At 36.9% G+C, this 18738-nt stretch overlaps 1 protein-coding gene across 1 annotated transcript in view; it reads right to left on the minus strand.

The window, feature by feature from the left end:
- Nucleotides 1-951: 951 nt before the first annotated feature.
- Nucleotides 952-18738, minus strand: part of LOC129280816 (uncharacterized) — a 28461-nt gene continuing 10674 nt past the window's right edge. Inside the window, exons 9-26 of the mRNA XM_054916822.2 lie at nucleotides 17893-18056; nucleotides 16997-17053; nucleotides 16339-16458; nucleotides 15484-15768; nucleotides 14683-14883; nucleotides 14058-14190; nucleotides 13153-13194; nucleotides 11471-11772; nucleotides 10443-10911; nucleotides 9799-9965; nucleotides 9077-9251; nucleotides 8566-8676; nucleotides 6403-6566; nucleotides 5192-5299; nucleotides 4488-4599; nucleotides 3720-3816; nucleotides 3017-3110; nucleotides 952-2297 (exon numbers count right to left, since the gene is read on the minus strand). Of these exons, the coding sequence (XP_054772797.2) occupies nucleotides 2247-2297; nucleotides 3017-3110; nucleotides 3720-3816; nucleotides 4488-4599; nucleotides 5192-5299; nucleotides 6403-6566; nucleotides 8566-8676; nucleotides 9077-9251; nucleotides 9799-9965; nucleotides 10443-10911; nucleotides 11471-11772; nucleotides 13153-13194; nucleotides 14058-14190; nucleotides 14683-14883; nucleotides 15484-15768; nucleotides 16339-16458; nucleotides 16997-17053; nucleotides 17893-18056 (2852 nt within the window). The 3' untranslated portion in view covers nucleotides 952-2246. The remainder of the gene's footprint in view (nucleotides 2298-3016; nucleotides 3111-3719; nucleotides 3817-4487; nucleotides 4600-5191; nucleotides 5300-6402; nucleotides 6567-8565; nucleotides 8677-9076; nucleotides 9252-9798; nucleotides 9966-10442; nucleotides 10912-11470; nucleotides 11773-13152; nucleotides 13195-14057; nucleotides 14191-14682; nucleotides 14884-15483; nucleotides 15769-16338; nucleotides 16459-16996; nucleotides 17054-17892; nucleotides 18057-18738) is intronic.

Here is an 18738-nt window from a genome sequence, read left to right on the forward strand (position 1 = left end):
GGGTTGTTGGTTTTTTGTCATGAAAGTCATACTTTAATCTTTGTGAAACACCCCTTGGAAGCGATCACTCCCTATCGTCACTAGGAGAGGGGGGATGCAAATATCATTGATGGGGGGGGGGGGGGAGGGGGGGGGGGACGGTAGAAGAAAAGAAAGAAGGACCGATTCTTTCCCGAATGTTTGGAGTTGCATAATTACGAAGGTTATGAACTACTGAGTAATCGAAATAAACGTGACGTGTAAATAAAATGGTTCGATTTTAATCCTTGAGCGTTATTTGTTGATCAGCCGGATAACATAAAAGCATGGAGCTATCAAACACAGATATAGCTCCATGATGAGAGTTTGACAGATGCAGCACCAAAGTGTGGAGGCAAGGCAGGGGGGTGACCAACCTTCATGACTTTCAAGTAGTAGGTAAAATAGGGGGAAATGGAAAATAGGAAGGGCGCTCTGAGTTGTGTAATTATATTACCCTTGTCAGTCAACATGATCAGCTGAGAAAAGTATGACGTCACATTTAAGCCGACTTGCCCATACCCCCGCCCTCCCCCATCCAAAAACACCCTGGAGCCGCCTTGGAGTTTGATATATCATGTATATTACTTGAAAATCAGGGCACCGCATCGATTACTTATTTGATTATTTCGTGTACTTTTTGATGATGATAATGATCCGCTGTCCGTATCTTTCTTATTTTATTCATTTCCTTAATTTCGCCTATTTCCCATTTTGTTGTCATCTTTCCCTTCATGCCTTCACTTTCTTTTCTCCCTTCTCTTATTTCTTTTCCATATTATCCTCTCTTTCTTGGTCTTCCCATTCTCTCATTCTCTGGGATTCTTCTTTTTCCTCTTTCTCTCTTTCATTTTCTTTTCTTCGCATTTGAATTCGCTATTACATCGCTGAGAACAAACACACAAACACGCATATCCGCGCTTAAAACAGAAATTAACACTGCAATATTATGACTATTAAGAATCCAACGTTTAATGCTACGTTGAACGCCATATTTTAGTGACATAAACATGATAGCCCTACCTATATTTGCAAGTATGGGAAGTCGAAACCCTACAAAACATCATATATTTATATATAAAGACGCAACATAATATATTTAGATATAAATACATACTGTATATAATACAAATTTACATACTGAAAGTACACAAATTACCAATAGGTATGTCCATAAATCTGTCCAGTCTTCACAAAACTGTCGTCATAAAATTACATAATAAAATTTCTAAAACGTATATAATCGTATATAGATAAGATAAACTTGTACCAATATACATATATATAATATTATACAATATTTCATAAATACAATACACAAATTGGCAATTAAGATTTCCTCATGTTCATAAAAAGTCTACTAAAAAGAACTATAATCGTGTGATTTATTGACGTTAAATTCAAATATTGATTAAGAGAGGCGGTGGTTCAAAAATTACGGTACATAGGACAATTTTTCATGATTCCTCACAATAATATGCACTACTTGACTTTGAAGTTCCAGCTAAAGGGATGCCGTAATCTCAAGTATGAAAATAGAGAAGTCCCTGTTTAGGATGACTAGGAAATCGGTGCGTGGAGCTGCATCCCTCCGTTCCGAGTCAAAGAACGACCCGAAATGTAGGTCACATTTCACCTTATTCCAGGTCATTTTGACCCCTTTTAGGATAACATTTGACCTCATTCTTGGTTATCATTTTCACACGAAATGGTCAGAGTGTAGTAATAATTGACCATCTTGGGGTCAGATCCGGTCCCCATTGCAATATTAATAAGTGGTTTGCATTACATCAAACTTTTTTTAACAATGATCTATTTCTATCATACAGATAAAGTAATATGAAGATTACATAACTAATAACAACACGCGTAAATAAAATTCCTAACACTCATTAAATGTCATGAATCAGCCCCAAACTCAGATAATAGGTTATATATGTGCTTCTATAAAGCACAGTGAATGGGGGGGGGGGGGTGATAAAGAGTATAGCGATCAAAGGCATCTTCGTAAATCAACCAAAACTTGACTTTCAACAAAATAAAATTTATTATTATAATTTTTATTGGATACAATGTTTACATACAAATTTTGGCAATTATGTTCCTTGATTACAAGATTATCTGCTTCTTCTTTTTTTATTCGTCGGGTGGCCTTTTCTCTCTTTCTCGATTTTAGGGTTGTACTGAATCATCCAAGAAATCCACAGTGCTTGAAGTTGAGTATTGGTCTACATGTATTCATATCTTGTAGGGACGAATCGACTGACATCAATAAAGTCCTAGAGCAAAGTTATAAGAAAGAGGAGGAAAAATAATGATTAGTGATAAAGAAAAACAATTACCCGAACTCGAACTAAATAAACAGCGCCATCACATGGGAAGACAGCTTGTAGGCGTAAGGGCTGATCTCAAATTACTGATCTGTCTACAGATCAGTGTCTCAGAGTCTCAAATGGGTTTCATTATCAAAACTTTATTAATAAAAATCTAGACATGTTTTTTGTCTCTGAATGGGTAGAAGCTCCGCGTGTGAATATGACGGATATTATGTTGAGTTCGATTAGGCCATTGTCATAAAAATCCATCTTTAGACTTTAAACTAATTAAGGTTCATATTATAAGTGGTAATATGAGAGATGATGACGATGACGACGAAGTAGACGATGATGGTGTTGGTGGTGATGGTAATAATGATGATGATGGTGATGGTAGTGATGTAGATGATGATGATAACGGTGGTGATGATGATAGTGATGATGATGATGATAAAGATGATTCAATGATGATGATGAAGATGATGATGACGGCGATGATGATGACGATGATGATGGTGCTGGTGATTTGATGATGATAGTTTTACTGATGACGGTGAATCACTTGCTACTGCTGTTGATTTACAAATTGCATCAAATTTACAGCAATAGTATGACAAGTTCTACACTTATTATTGTCGCGAAAAAAATGTGATAATATAGTATGGTGGAATAATTTTACTTACCTGCGGTCCTAGTTTCTCAAGCTCATGAACGAGAACTCGGAAGGATGGCCTCTGGTTAGGATCAGTCTGCCAACAACTTTTCATTATCTCATACCTATGAGAGAGAGATAGAGAGAGAGGGGAGAGGCGGAAGGAGAAAGAAAGAGAAACGGGAGAGAGAAGGAATAGAGAGAGGGGGAGAGAAAGAGAAGGGGAAAAACAAGAGAAGAAGAAGAAGAAGCAGTAGAGGAAGAAGAAGATGGAGAAGAAGAAAAAAGAAGATGTTGATGAAGAAGGGGGAAAAAGTGAAACTTTATAACTGCTGATGTTGGATTAATAAAGAACACACTTGGATTGATTGACTACTTTATTAATTTTATTGATTGATTGACTGATGTAATGGATAGTTGACTGATTGATTAAGTGACCGCTTGATTGATTGATCGATTGATTTTTAATTGATTGGACAGTTGATTAATTGATTGGTTTCCTTCGCCAGGTGTACAACAAGTAATACAGATAAGATTTTGGAGTATCAAGTACAATGACAGTATAGCTGATATATGACGTATTTCCTTACAGTAAATGATAACTAATATTGAAACATAAGCATGTCGTGAGAGAAATAACGCTACAGAAGAATCAATATATTTTACCACAGTTTTATGTAGGCATTTTCATACATGTAAGTCATTTATTTTGAAAAGGATAACGATTTACTTACGATTCATCTGGGCAGTGTGGTGGTTGTTCAATACGGAGGCCTGATGGGATACGTGTTTTGACGTCACGTGACGACATGCCAGGGTAAGGTGTTGCACCTGTGTTTTACATAAGAAAAGATTCATACATATTTGTCTAAACTGAAATGATAAGCTAATAAATCAATGCTTTATTTTATACGCCACACCAGCAAAATAAACCATTAAAAGTAATGTGACATTTTTCATTTTACCCCACCGATTCCATCAAATCACTTATCTTCTTCGTGATCTTAGTCAAGAATATTCTGCAGTTACATCAATTTTGGCAACAAGATTTTACTTTGAAAAGTAAAAATAATTATTAAAATCTCCATTTGCACTGCTGTGCAGCAAGTCAATCGAGCCATATGAAAAATGGAAACAAAATAGAGTAGTACTAAAAGAGAGGAAATGTCTGTTTTAAGTGCCCAAGAAAAGTTACAAATCAGATTATTACAATTGTGATTAATAATGCTTTATTATCGATCGAACTATGATACGGATTCGGAGGAGAAAGAGGGGGAAGAGCAGGGAGGAAGAGGAAGAGGAGAGAAGGAGGGGGGGGGGGGAGAGGAGGAGAAGAGGAGAAAGAGGAGAAAGGGAGAAGAGGGGGAAGTAGTTGAAAGAGGCGGATGAGGGCTACGACGACGACGACGAGGGGAAGGAGGAGGTTGAAGAAAAAGGGGGAAGGATGGCGATGGCAGGGGCAATTTTTAAATCACCAATCATATCTTGAATCTTGATCTTACCGAAACAAACCAGCTCCCATAGCAGTATACCAAAGGACCAGACGTCATTCTCAGGGGTGTACGACCCACCGGCCAGCACCTCTGGGCTCATCCATCGCACCCCCATGCGACCCTGATAATCAATCATCATAAGGATTAATCAGTCAAGACATGTATCGTCAGAAAGACTACACCACTCTCAAACATACATGTATTCAGATACTTAAGTTGTTCACAAAAAAATAATTGAATCTACACCCACATTATAGAATTTGGTTTTCCAACGAACAATTGATATATAATGAAATAATAAAAATAAGAAGGGTAAATTGTGGTTTCTTATGAGGTGCTCACATCCGTCAGATATGACACTCTTGACTCTCCTGATTTATTTCATAAGTGGACAAATCTAACCCCCAAAACAAAAGCCCCAGATACTGGCGATTAACAACATATCGTATAGGCCTGTAATCAAGCAAGTTTTCTTTCTCTTTTAATGCTGTTTATGCTGGTGAATATTAATTACCATCACATTTTTGTATGGGCGTGGATTATAATAAGATTTGAGATAACCTTGTTCTTACACTCTCAGATTTTGTTTTAAACAACTACAGCTGGTCGGTTCATATTTGACCAACTTATAGGTTGGCTAAACCAATTCTGAGAGTGTATGAAATGCCTTTAAAATGTTTTGAATATTTTATTGATGTGAGGAATATTCTTACCTGATTCACTACATCAGTAGGATCTCTGATTCTATGAGTGTTGGAAACCTTTGCCCTCAGATAGTCGTTTAGGAGAATATTGCGACTGGTCAGTTCACCGTGTGCAACCTATATAGAATATGCAAATAAATGATGATGATAACACTTCCAAACGTCATACTTATCATAATTTATTATATAATACACAAATATTAAACAATTCTATAATAAGGTAAACTCAATGTAATAGTAATGTAATGGAGAAAAGCAACAAGTAGAAACATTATTCCAACACCAGTGGCGTACAAATGGGGGGCTGGGGGGGGCACTTGCCGCTTCCCAATTTTTTTACGACCAAGGAAAAAAAACCGAAAAGGAAAGAAAAGGAAAGGGAGAAGGGTGAAATGTCTTCTGAATATTATGTCAAATCTATCACAAAATTTGATTTTTGTAATAAAACTGTCAAAATGTTTGCTCATTCACTTCGCTCGCTCGCAAATTTTTACCATAAATTTTGCCCGATACGCAATATCAGGCCCAATATAAATTTCAGGCTTACTACGCTACTGTTCAGCACTGTATAAGTGTTACATAATTATTATTATCATTATCATTGTCAGTATGAAAGAATTCTGATAGCATTTGCGGAATCATACATATCTCGAAAATTTCGAGAGATGGCAGCAAAGCGGTCCAATAATCTATCAATATCAATTTTTGTGATTGTAACCAGACTAAATAAAAAGTATTTAAATAGTGATCTCACTTGACAAACAACCTAAAACTTTCGATTGAATGTCGAAATTCTTTCAGTTCTTTTATTTTGTCTGTTTTCACACATATCACTGTTACCTTGTAATCCTATTCAAGGGCCGCGGAACGGTTTTGAAAGTGTGGGGGGGGGGGGGGCTGACAATGCAAAGGTCACAATCAGATGGTAATTTTTACGTTTTTGTATACGGTTTTGGAAACAAGCCCCCCCCCCCCCTCGTTTACGCGGCCCCTGCTATTTTAACTTGCCTTTATCACCAATATGTCTTTTTTATGTTCTCTAAACATGCTGGGTAAAATGCTGCCCAATATTAGGCTAAAAGGGGACATACACGTTCTTTCGGCATAGTTAATTTTCTTACAACTTCGGGCAAAAATTGCACAGCTGCAATAGATGTAACAAACATACATGTTCCCTTTTAACCGAATATCGGGTAAATGTAATGTATATTGGCGTTTACCTTTTGAGTCTGTAGGAAGGCCATTCCCTTGGCAGCGTGAATGGCAAAACGGAGGAATATTTCGGCTGGTGGGGGCTTTGCGCCGGGGGTTCCCGGTCGGTTACGGCGAAGGAAGGTCTGAAGGGGACCCTTCGACGCGTACTCCAAGATCATAAAGAATGGATCTGTGAAAAAAGAAGTACCATTCCTTATACAATCATCCCGTATTTAAAATCCATCGGGAGGCAATGGGTTTATTAATATTATTATCGAATTGATAAGAATTTCATAAAAATACAGTGGGTATAAAAAAAAAGTTTACACTTTGAAAAAGCCCTGGGAATTAAAAAATATACGACATGTGGGTATTTTACATATATTCTTGGGTTTGGGTCTCATCTATTCAATGAAAGTAAAAGTTTTGACATAATGTTACACTTGAGTGAGCACTGTCCATTTTTGTAAAGCTCGCAGAAATCTTTTTGCGCAGAAATGCTCATTTTCACGCTGTGTCAAGGGGAAAGGGCGAAATAAATCTTACCCTGCGAAACATTTCTCATACATTTCACTTGCACTTATAGTCAATTGAAATAAAACGGATACATTCAAGCATTTTGTAACAATTTTGCCACCCAAATCTAAATTTCAACACTTTACCCTTTTTGTGCCAGCTGGGACATAACTGAATCTGAACAAAAGTTTATATCAGATATCTCCAGAATTTTTTCACTAGGTTTTTATCATTTAAAGTGGGTTTACATTTCATTTTTCATTTAATACTTGTTTCTCCAAACTTTTTCCAAGCTTGACAATGATAAAAAAAAAATGAAAATCAAGCCTAAGCCATTTCATGTAAATCACAGCTCAGTGTAAAGCAAATATCGTCAAGATGGCCTGAGTGTTTGGGGGAGTGGGATGGGGCGCAATGCACTCTCCGAAGTGTTTTGGGCAAGGAAACAAGTTAAAAAAGGTCAAAGATTTCTTCAAATCAATTTTAATAGCTAAATTACACACGTTCCTCATGATTAAGTTCTACTTTTATTCGCATAACTATTTCAAAGTTCTGCGCAAATCATTTTTCACTAACTTTTCAAAAGTAAGTGGTGCTCACTCAAGCGGAAATATTTTTCCACAGTTATATCGTCATTTGCTTAAATGGACCTGTACCAATGTTAAAATGTGAAAAAATCTTCAGGATCTTACAAATGTACAATTTTACATGATTTTTTCTAAGTGTAAACTTTTTTTTATACGCACTGTATAGTTGAGATTACAATAATGAATTGCACTGTGAATAATCGTCACGATTCTTGCAAATCTTTCGAGAAGAAATAACTATTTTATCATTAAATTGATAAGGATGGAAATATTTGATATCTTAATAAAGAAATGAATATAGAAAAACGTGCTTACATCGTTGGCTTTATATGCGTAAGGACTGTTTAAAAAAAAAGGTGTAGCACAAAAGTGACAAAAGTGGCGTAAAGCTATCTTATTCTCCAAGGTTGATAACATTTTAAATGTTATGCTTGTATATATATTTCTTATACAATCTTGCTTGGTATTGGCATTAACATAGAATTCGCACACTAAATTTCAAAGATTTAAAAATAAATCAAATGTGGCTGTGAATAAAGACCAGCCAAACATGCAATTTACTTTGAAACTTATTTGTTGATTTGAAGTTTTGGTTAAAAAATGAATTTGATATAAGTCCTTTGAAATTTAAAAATGAATCTACAGGATTAAATATAAATCCAATGTTCGACCATTTACAATAATATACAGCCTCCCTGGCCTGTATTTTGAAGTCGGGTTTAACTTAAACTCAGGTTTAAAGTTATGGTTTAAGTATGGACAGCCAATTGTTACATAATCACTAACAGCAGAGATATCATACTTTCAGCTCATTCGGCTCTCAAATCATTCATAATTGTATAGGAAGTATAAATAGATGATTGTCTTCACTATCGATGAATCAGGAAAGAGCACAGTAAACATAAGAAACATACAACTTAATAAAAATTTTGATACTTTTGGCTTCCCATACTTAAACTACAACTTTAAACCTGAGTTTAAGTTAAACCCAACTTCAGAATACAGCCTCCCTGGATTTATTTCAAATCCTAATAAATAGGGTGTAAGAGGGAAAGTACAAGCAAACAGAGATTAAAGAATGCAAACCTGATTTGGTGCAGCAGCCGACGAAAGCAATGACATTCGGATGAGATTTGAGTTTCTTCATCGTCTCAATCTCCTTGATGTAATCAGCTTTGGAGGCCGATGAAACGTTGCCTGTTTGAAGAGTAAACAGATCCAAAATCATTAATAACATTAACAAAATCATTCAATAAAAATCATACGTTATCGAGTAAAACAATCAATTTATTTATGTATTGATTGTTCTGTTTTATTGTTTATATTATTGTATGTATTATTGTACCTCTTTTTTAAAGGATGTCGAAGTAGATTACATGCTGCCTGACTTATTTGAAATTGAATTCAAATAAGTCATTATGGATTGATTATCTAATCTTAAGGCCCATCTCACTCAGAGTTGATATTGATTCGTATTTATCCTATTCCCGATATTTGACTTGATTGGTGATAATTATATTTTCATATATACGTTTTAAGTTTTATCGTTATTATTATCCACCCCCTCTATGCGACATTACTGTTATCTAAAACTTACGATTGAGAACTTTAATCAAGACGGACGTTGGTTCTTCATCTTCCTTCTGATCGGGCAACCAGACACTAGCCCGGTGGATGGAGCCATAAGCCCCTTCGGCAATCTCCTGCTCGAGCTCGATATCGTCTTTAGGAAGCTCACCATAATGCTTGTTGAATTGGTTTAGATCACTCCTCTAAAGTCAGGAAAAATTGGAGAGAATGTGAAATATTGAAAGATTGTTGTCGAAAGGCGTGGAAGGGGGAAGAAGGAAAGAGTGAAATGGAAAGTGTATAGAGCTTAACGAACAAAAAAAAGAAAGTAAAATCCAGAAAATGTGTATTTTTATCTAACCGGTCAGTTGGGTTCTGTTGCATGTTACCATGGATACTAAAACAGTGTGAGATTTTTGTAATATTATTCAGAGGATTGCAAGTACATATGCCTATATTTTCAGCACTCATGATTAAAATGTAGACATTGTAACCTAACAACTTCCATACTTCCATTGGGTTATTGAATCATCATATAGGTTGAAAGATGGAAGTAAAAAGTTTGAGCCATTACAATGATTACCACCATAAAAATGTATTTACCTTTACACATTTATTTATTTATTTATTCATTTATTTATCTATTTATTCATTTCTTTATTTCTTTATTTATATATTTACATAATTGCTGCTACATCAGGCAAAATAAACTTTATTAGAAAAACTTTAATACATTTTTGGTTTTTTTACCTCTCTCGTCAAGCCAATAACATTGAGAGAAGCGCGCCGAGGTTTCATCGCCGCTTTATTGGCGCCCATGGCTTCACGGATGATGCTGTCATAGCTCCTGCTCTTGCTGACACCGGTAGGGGGCGCTATCTTTGGTCCCATTGCCTGTTGTAGTGTGATACTACCTCCTAAAAAGAGGTAAGAAAGACAAGAAATAATTTGAAAACAATCCTCAAATAAATATAGGTTGGCGCGGATCCCTGAGAGCGAGAGCGAGAGGAAAGGGGCATGTTTCCGCCCCGCCTTTGATAATAACGATGTTCATTGTTGGCCTCGTTCCCCTCTATGCAAATGATATTGATCACCGTTCTAAGTAAATTCAAATTATCGTTTATTTCTTTAAAATGACGACCAAACACCTGTTTCATTCTTCGGTAGTATTTTGTTCGCTTGTCTGATTTTTAAAGTGAAATTTGTTTCTTAGGCAAGTGAGACAATTTTGTCGGCTTGTCCAAAATCTTTTAAACAAAAATTGCTTGATGAATATTAAATTACGAAATCCAGTTGGCGATTGTCTTCTATAAAAGCTAAAAAACCTTGAGGCAATAAAAACAAAATAGGGCTATTCCTATCATCCTTACAGTATGTCGATATCTTAAACTTACCGGTGGTCCATCCTGCCTTAACCGGTGGAGCCTGAATTGAAGATGTAAAACCAACTCCACCACGCGGAGAGATCGGTTTTCCGCCCGTAGCCTGTTGCATCGTCATACCGCCACGTTGCGGCGTGCGCGGTAAAGCCGCTCCTTTCACGCCAGTCTCCTTTTCAATCGTAACGCTTCCTTGTGGAGAGGACCGCGGGCGGACTGCGGTTTTGCCGCCAGCTGCCTGTTGTACGGTGAGGCTGTCACGCGAAGAAGACCGCGGTCGAGCCGCTGTTTTTCCGCCGGTTGCTTGTTCCATGGTCATACCACCGCGTTGTTGTTGCTGCTGTTGTGGTTGCCGTAGTTGTTGTTGTCTAGAAGGCTGTTGGCCTTGTTGTGTAGCTTGTGGTTTGCCCGATGATTTTCCATTGAAAGCATCGTATAGGGTTATACCTCCGGTGGGCTGTTCATTGTTTTGTTTTGAAGCACTCTGTAGCATATTGGATGTGAAAATAAATATAAAAATGAAGTAAAAATACATTGGGCGATTTCAAGTCTGATGTTGGTGTTGGTGTTTGAATTTGGACTGCTTCCCCTAGCTCCAAAATTTATCCAGAGTTTTTCAAACTGATCCAGATCACATTATTGACATCTCAACAACTAGTGAGTGACTTTTCGAGACCATCTTCATTTTATGTTTGGTGTTATGATCGTGTAAAAATTGACCTAACACCAGCACCAAAAGGTCAACACTGAACTTGAAATTACCCATTATATTCGCGGTTTGAGCCATCCATGAACATACTGATCAACGTAATTTCTGTCACAATATTTGGTAAGTATACAAAATTGAAATCCCATTCTCTCTAGGGTCTACAAAAAAATAATATGTTTGTTAATATTATTTTCTTTACTTTTAAACCAGTAGACTAATATACATTTTTGATAGACCGTATATAAGACCTTTTGCGGTTTTTTTTTTAATATCTAGCTACCTCCACTGTCGAGCAATCTCATGTTTAATTAAATTATATCACACATCTTCTCACCTTCCCACCAGTCGCCTGTTGCATCGTCATCCCGCCAAGATTCGGTTGCTGGGCTCCTGTGCCGCCCACGCTTTGAGGCTGTTGGCTTGGAGGAGCGATCTGTTGGACTCCTTTCCCGCCCATTGCTTGCTGGAGATTCATACCAGCAGCTGCCTGTGGTTTATTCGCTGCTCCCACACCCTTGTCCGGTGTTGCCTGGTGTGGGGCCCCTCTGTTTGGAGCAGCGATCGGTGCGCTGGGTTCGTTGGCGGTCTTTCCGCTCATGGCTTGCCTGAGGTTCATCCCGACATTGCTTGAAGGTGCTACAATAAACGAGAAAACCATTAAGAGATGATGTAAACCAGGTATATCAACATACTGTTCGAAATGGGAAATAGCAATAGAAACGTGTTTTGTTGTTGTTGTTGTTGTGGTTTGGCATGACGCACTGATTATATATACAAAAAAGTCAAGCATATCTTTTAACAATTCAATTTCATTAAGAAGTTTTTAGATTCAAGATAAGAAACATTGGCTCAAAATATATGACTAAAGCAGTCTCTAGTTTGTAATATTTTCAAGGCGATATCCAAACAAAAGAAGAACATACAAACACCAAACATGAGGATAATCCGGATACTAGTATTTAGTTCACAATATAATGACAAAACCCTGTACAAATGGAGAGTACTTAACGTGATTATCGAAACGTGATCAAACGAATGATAGAGAAATGACATGAATGAAGCGAGAAATGGGTATCTCTAAAATAAAATTAATAACCGGGTTCACTCGTCATAATCTTATTTTACTCAGGTCTTGGGATGACTTCTTTTTTTCAAATAGTTCCTGCAAGAAGGACATTAAAGCTGTAGTTTCTTCAACAGCGGTAGAAACGGCTTTCTTGCATCTCGGGTGGAAAGAACACAATGCCACACAATATCTCTACAGTGTGTTCATATTTATACATAATATGACAACGTGACTCACACTTGGAAAATTCCCAAATTTAACAGCATGAATATATTTTCAATCTGGGGACACCTCAACAATGTGCATGTTCACAGCTAGTATGTGCAAATAATGGGCTATGTGAAAACGGGATTCACGCTGCAACTCTTCAATTTAACAGTGTGAAGATGATTTCACACTGTGAACATCCTGACAATGTGAATTTTCACAGTGTGTTCACATAGTGAACTCTCTGAAAATGCAATTCACAGTGTTAAACTGTTTAAATCTAACAGTGTGGAGGCAACACCACACTGTGGACATTTCTTATCAGTGTGAAGACAATCCTACACTGTAGACACATCTACCGTGCGAGTGTTTAGCATGTTCACACAGTGTATGGGATTCACATTGTTTAAAGTGCTCAAATTCAACAGTGTCGAGATAATTTCACACTGTGGACACCTCGACTGTGTGAGTCTTCACAGTGTGTTTACACATTGGACTGTGTGAATATGTGATTCACACACAGTGTGAGTGCTCAGTGTGTCCACATAGTTTGTAAAAATGTGGTTCACACTGTTGAAATTCTCAAATTCAATAGTTTGAAGGCAATTTCATATTGTGTACCACACTGTGAACTCACTGTGATATTGAGTTCTTTTCAGCAGGCACTATTAGGGGTAAAGATTAGAAGAAAAATGGAGACGGGAGAAGGGAGAAGGGACTGTGGTAAAAATACAATTCCTTACTCTCTTGTTTGTTGTTTCCTCCTGGTGAAGTGATGGTGTTACCTGCAATGAAAACAAACATGTTTTACCATATATGTGAGCATTAACAACACTGTACAAAATATTGGGTAAAATTTTAACCAGCACGAGGGTAATTATGTGTCCAACCAATTTGGGGCAGTATTTTACCCAATGCGGGAAGCAACTTGTCCAGTAATGTTATAAAATAAGTAGCAATTAGGCTACTTTAGAATGGGCAAAATTTTCATCACACTGGATGAATATAAATGCCGAATGTTGGTTGGACACATAACATTTTCATACCAAGTGGAACAACCTAAATAAAAAACAAACTAACAAACAAAAAGCATTGTTATTGATGTATCCCGAGAAAAAAAAGTATCATTTTAATTTGCAGGTCTGTCTGCTAATCTAGATTGACAGAATGGCGTCTATAATTACAGACGACAACTCACTTCTCTAAAAAGCACTTAGCACAGTAAACTATCTGTTTGCGTTGAACTCTGATTTTGGAAAATATTGTAATAGCACATCCAAACCTTTAACAGGCAATGTTCCGAACAGTGGTAACAGTATCAAAATTTTAGCCTATGGCTAGCCTCCCAATAAGAATGAAAGAGGTTTCGAATCCAAATCGCATAGTGACACAAGAACAAGCTTGCAATCAGCTGCGATATGAAACCGACTTTACTCCGTCTCCGACCACAAATCTTGCAGAAATGCCATATAGGCCTATATATATTTTTGTTATACTTTCTCCGGGGATTATTCCGAACTCCGAATATGACAGCTTTTCATTTTTTTTTTTGCAAAATGCAATTTGTTCGAAACTCAGATCGTAGTCAGATCGCATAGGGCACAACGGTCTTTACACGACTACACTACGGTGTCGCATGGTTACTCACCTTGCATGACATCTGTAAGTGGAGCCCCCAGGATATCAGTCAGACCAGCGAATTGCGGTACGATTCCTCCCGTCACTCCTCCGGTCGTCTGCGATACCTGATGGCCAGCCATCTCCTTCAATTGAGCATCCAACTAAAATAGAAAACGAATTCTTATTGGTAATCATGCCAGGCGCCACCCGCGATTATCAATGATTATTGAGCGTCCAACCACAATAGTAAATACATCATATTGACCAATGTCTTTTGGAAATTCGTTAATCTACATTAAACCCATTTGAAGTATATACCTAAATGTTTACCAGGATGGAATATTTATATTTAAATTATAAATGAATTCAATTTTATTTCGAACAGGAAAGAAAGAAAATATATAATACAAAATAATTATATATATGCCACGTTTAATGACACTTCAATAACATAAATCCATTTATAAGGTGCCCTAAAAGCGCCTTATTATAAAGTTGTGATAATGGGTGTAGCATTACGAGTGACATATCTGACAGACACGGCACTGCAGTTATGTTAATGCCTTAACCCAAACAAAATACATTTTGAATAACCATAACCTAGTTATGAAGGTAAATAACGGTTAAGTCTTTATGAATTCCAAAAGTTTTACCTGCATTAGGTGCTGCATCATATCCGGGGTCGCGACCCGGTTCTCGTCGGTTGCGTCTTGGGCGAGTTCGAATGGTTCGGCACGCTGCTCGATGACCGCGGATACTCGGTGAACGTTACCAGGTCTTCGCCTTCTCCTCCTCCTCATCTTCCTCTTCTTCTCACCATCAGGCAAGGCTTGGTTCGTTTCTTCACCCTCCATCTAGAGAATGAAAATTGGGTAATTATTTATAGAATAATAAAACAGGGATACCATGATCGTAGTAAAGATGCCAATAGTTAACAGATTACAGGGAATATTTTCTCTTTAAAAAAAAATTGTAGTCAAAACTTTTGTTTAGTGATCATCTCTCAAGCAGACTCCTGTCTGTAGTGATCTATAGAATGGATTTCAGTGAACAGGTCGATGAAGGCACATTATAAATCCACCTGCTCATACAAATACCATATTTTCAGTTTTCACAAGCAACAGGGAATTTTAGCTCTACGATGCACGAAGGATTCAAGGACATAGGAAATGTGTTTTCAATTGCCCTTCATGACAATGAACAGCCAAGAAGTCTTTGGTCGAAAAGTGGTGAATCAAAAAGCAATTTTGTCCTGGACTTTGGACAAACGACATATTTGCAATTTTGACAAAGACCTACCAGCTGCTTAATGTCATTTGACGGGCATTCTCAATACATTTATTGTGTTCTTGAACCCGTTTTTAGTCACAGAGGGAAAACTTCCTACTAAGAACGGGAAGAAAATCAAAATTATTTCACTTGATACAAAAAAAATAAATAAAAAGTTTCAGAACCGATATGAGTGTGTCCTCTTGGGCCTCCCAGGATGTCGCATCTGGATTCCACGATGTACCACGAGGATCCGAGTCTGGACCAGCCTCTAAGGCAGATCCAGGCCTTTCTGCAGACGATCCAGGTCTTTCCAAGGATGTTCCAGGTCTATCAGTTGCAGTACCAGGTCTAAGGTCTACAGTTGAGCCAGACTTGGAACGCATGCTGCCAGAACGGGAGCGGAGACTTCCGGAGCGAGATAAGCTTCCAGCCAAACTAGCGCTATCCGACTTCCAGTAGTCATCCAACTAAACGGAGAAAAAAAAATCGGGAAAATAAGTTTGACATTTAAGACTGAAAACATATGAAGGCATAATTTACTAAAGCATAATTTACTAAAAACCATCATCATACAATTCGACTCTTTTTGTGTGTGTGTCTATGTTGATATTGTCACGCAGAATGTGCATATTTCCTCTCAAGTCGATTAGTAATGCGAAGACGGGAATTGCGAGGATAAAAAGGATGAACTAGGAAAGGCTTACATATGGAAGCACATATTTTGTTTCAATTTTAAAAGAATACAACCAAAGTGTTCAGCAGATTATTCAATCTCAGTTTAGAAGCCCTGGCTTCTTAGCTTAGTAGCTTTGCCTTTTCGTTCCATGTTCTTGAACATCAAAAGTTTCTCGCTAGATGTATCAGCCTCGGAAAAACTGCATACGTCCAGTCATTTAAGAAGTCTTGAGTTATTAATCAACATGAGTAGTTATTATAATCATCTACTTTGCTAAGTTCGATGAGAATATAATTGAATTGTCCGCCATGTTTTAATTTCTTGCTTACACTTCTTTAGATAGCTTGATTATTAAACTCACCAATCCAAAGTCCTCCCCGTCATCTAGAAGCCCCTCGGTCTCATCCAACCTTCCATTCTTCTTCAGCTTTGCTTTCAGCTTCTGACGGCGAAGTTTCTCCGCCGCGCTTTTCTTCCCATCCTGATTGAAATAGACAAATATAGCTCTTTTATTAAATTGGAATGCCAACAAGGAATATTGTCGATCTTAAATAAATGTCAGATACCAACGCACAAATCTTCGACTTAAACTCCATTCACTGAGGCTGCTAATAAAGCAATATCACGAACCGCGTTCATTGTGTTTGTACACATGTACATGATGGAGGACTTCATAATGCAACAGCATGCAGTCCATTACAGAATTCAAAACCTTGCTCATATACTCATGGAATGATATATTTTGCTAGATTCACCTATTACAACACTCATAACCATATGATTTGAGATCAAATGGATCATAGAGAGATATGTTTACCAACAGTTTAAACAATTGTTTAAAATCTTGAAAAACAATGTTTAATGAGATAATTCTCAATAAATTAAACATGGTTGTTTGAAGTGTTAAACGACTACCTTAAATTTTTATATAGTAAAAAGCGTTGTATAAAATTTCAAACTATGTTTTTACTATGTATATTATGTACTATTTATCGTTTTATTTAAGATCGTCCTCTTACCGGAATGATACTCATTTCTGCAGCTTCTTTATACAGCTTATCCTTCTCACGTTCTTCCTATGAATAATAAAACATGAAACTAAAATAGTTAACTGATTAAAATTAGCAGAATTGCTCCTTCTTCAAACTATATAGATCTCCTTGATATGGCGATCAATATGATTTTAAGCCACTGTATTTGTTGCATATGAACTGCCTTTGCCCATTTTGTAAGAGCAACATTATGAATTCGCGTTGTGTACCGTGAAGAGAACACATTCGATAAATGATGATATTTAACAGATTTTATTAAATGAATAACTGAAACAAATCATAGGTGTTCAATATTACCATTTCTGTAATTATGCACTTTCGAAATTCCTTCGAGATCTATATAAGCTGGGGTATTATGATCTATATAGATATCGCCGCTACTATTCTACTGCTCTTGATAATGATTAGTATTACCATAGCTGTAAAGATGAGCCGCCATGATTATAGACCCTGAATATGCTAAAGGATTCAAGGAATAAATCCAACCGGGTACCCATTCAACTCTCCTGGGTCGAGTGCAGACAATGTGAATAAATATCTTGATGCAGGAAACTACAAGCATTATCAAATACAATATGCACATGGTGTATGAATGAACTTCATGATTAAGGAATAATACACAGTAAAATAAAAATAGCACGTTGTCTAAGCCTGTCACTCTAACAGCAAGTTGTTTAAACTTTTTGTAATTGTTTAAATTTGTTAAACAACTTGCTCAAAAAGTTCACAGTTGTTTAAACAGTTTAAAAAGTAGCTAGAGTGACGGGCTTAAACAACGTGCTTAAAATTTTAAACAAGGTTTTTAAAGTGTATACACGTAGGCCTATACATTCATCGATTAAAGATTAAAAAAGGTTACTTACAAGCATTTGTTGTCTCTTTATCTTGAGATGTCTCTGTCGTAAACATAGCCCGATGATGAGAGAAATGGTCAAAACACCGAGTATACCAAATAGTATTGAGAGGATGAGAGCCCAGTTGATGTTGTACGTCTTGTGCTTGACGTGCCTCACGAAATCCGGAGGAACTTTGGAAATCAAATAGAAGTGATAGAATAACATCTGAGATCCTTGCAACTATGATCACGTGATTGTGTATCGACCTATCACTGATTCGAATCTACATAACCTATATAATGTAATAGATTAGCTTTTGCTGGGAAAGTTTTGGTATGGAAAATGTGTTGTAATGAGGAAAACGTTTTGAGGGGCGCAACTTGGTGCATGAGGCAATATTTATATTTAAAAAAAAAAGTCGCGAGAGAAAATCTGTACCTTTTTAATGAATGGAAATTAGATATTGTAATAGATTTCGAAATACATATTCAGAAAATAATATCACATTTTATATTTTCCTTTTATTGGCTTTTCTCCCCTCCCCTTGTTCGCGTTTTTTTATTTTTTATTTTTTTTTTATTTATTTTTTTTTTTTGGGGGGGGGGGGAGGGTGTTGCCCCTGAGCCCCTTCCATATTTAATCTTAATGTCAGTGATTAAGCGCACAACTACTTATACGGTCAGTGCTCGATCTATCTGATCATAAGAATATTTATTGTTTTTAATAATCAAGATTATTATTTTACATTGAAACAGCAGGTTGAAAGTATGAAACATGCTAGACACGAATAACCGTCGTTTCTGGGGATTTATTCAACAATTTCTGACATTTTACTGTAATCCCCATTTACCGACGGTAGGGTGTACGTGTGGG

The sequence above is a fragment of the Lytechinus pictus genome, chromosome 17, assembly GCF_037042905.1.
Source record: "Lytechinus pictus isolate F3 Inbred chromosome 17, Lp3.0, whole genome shotgun sequence".
Lineage (NCBI taxonomy): Eukaryota > Metazoa > Echinodermata > Echinoidea > Temnopleuroida > Toxopneustidae > Lytechinus > Lytechinus pictus.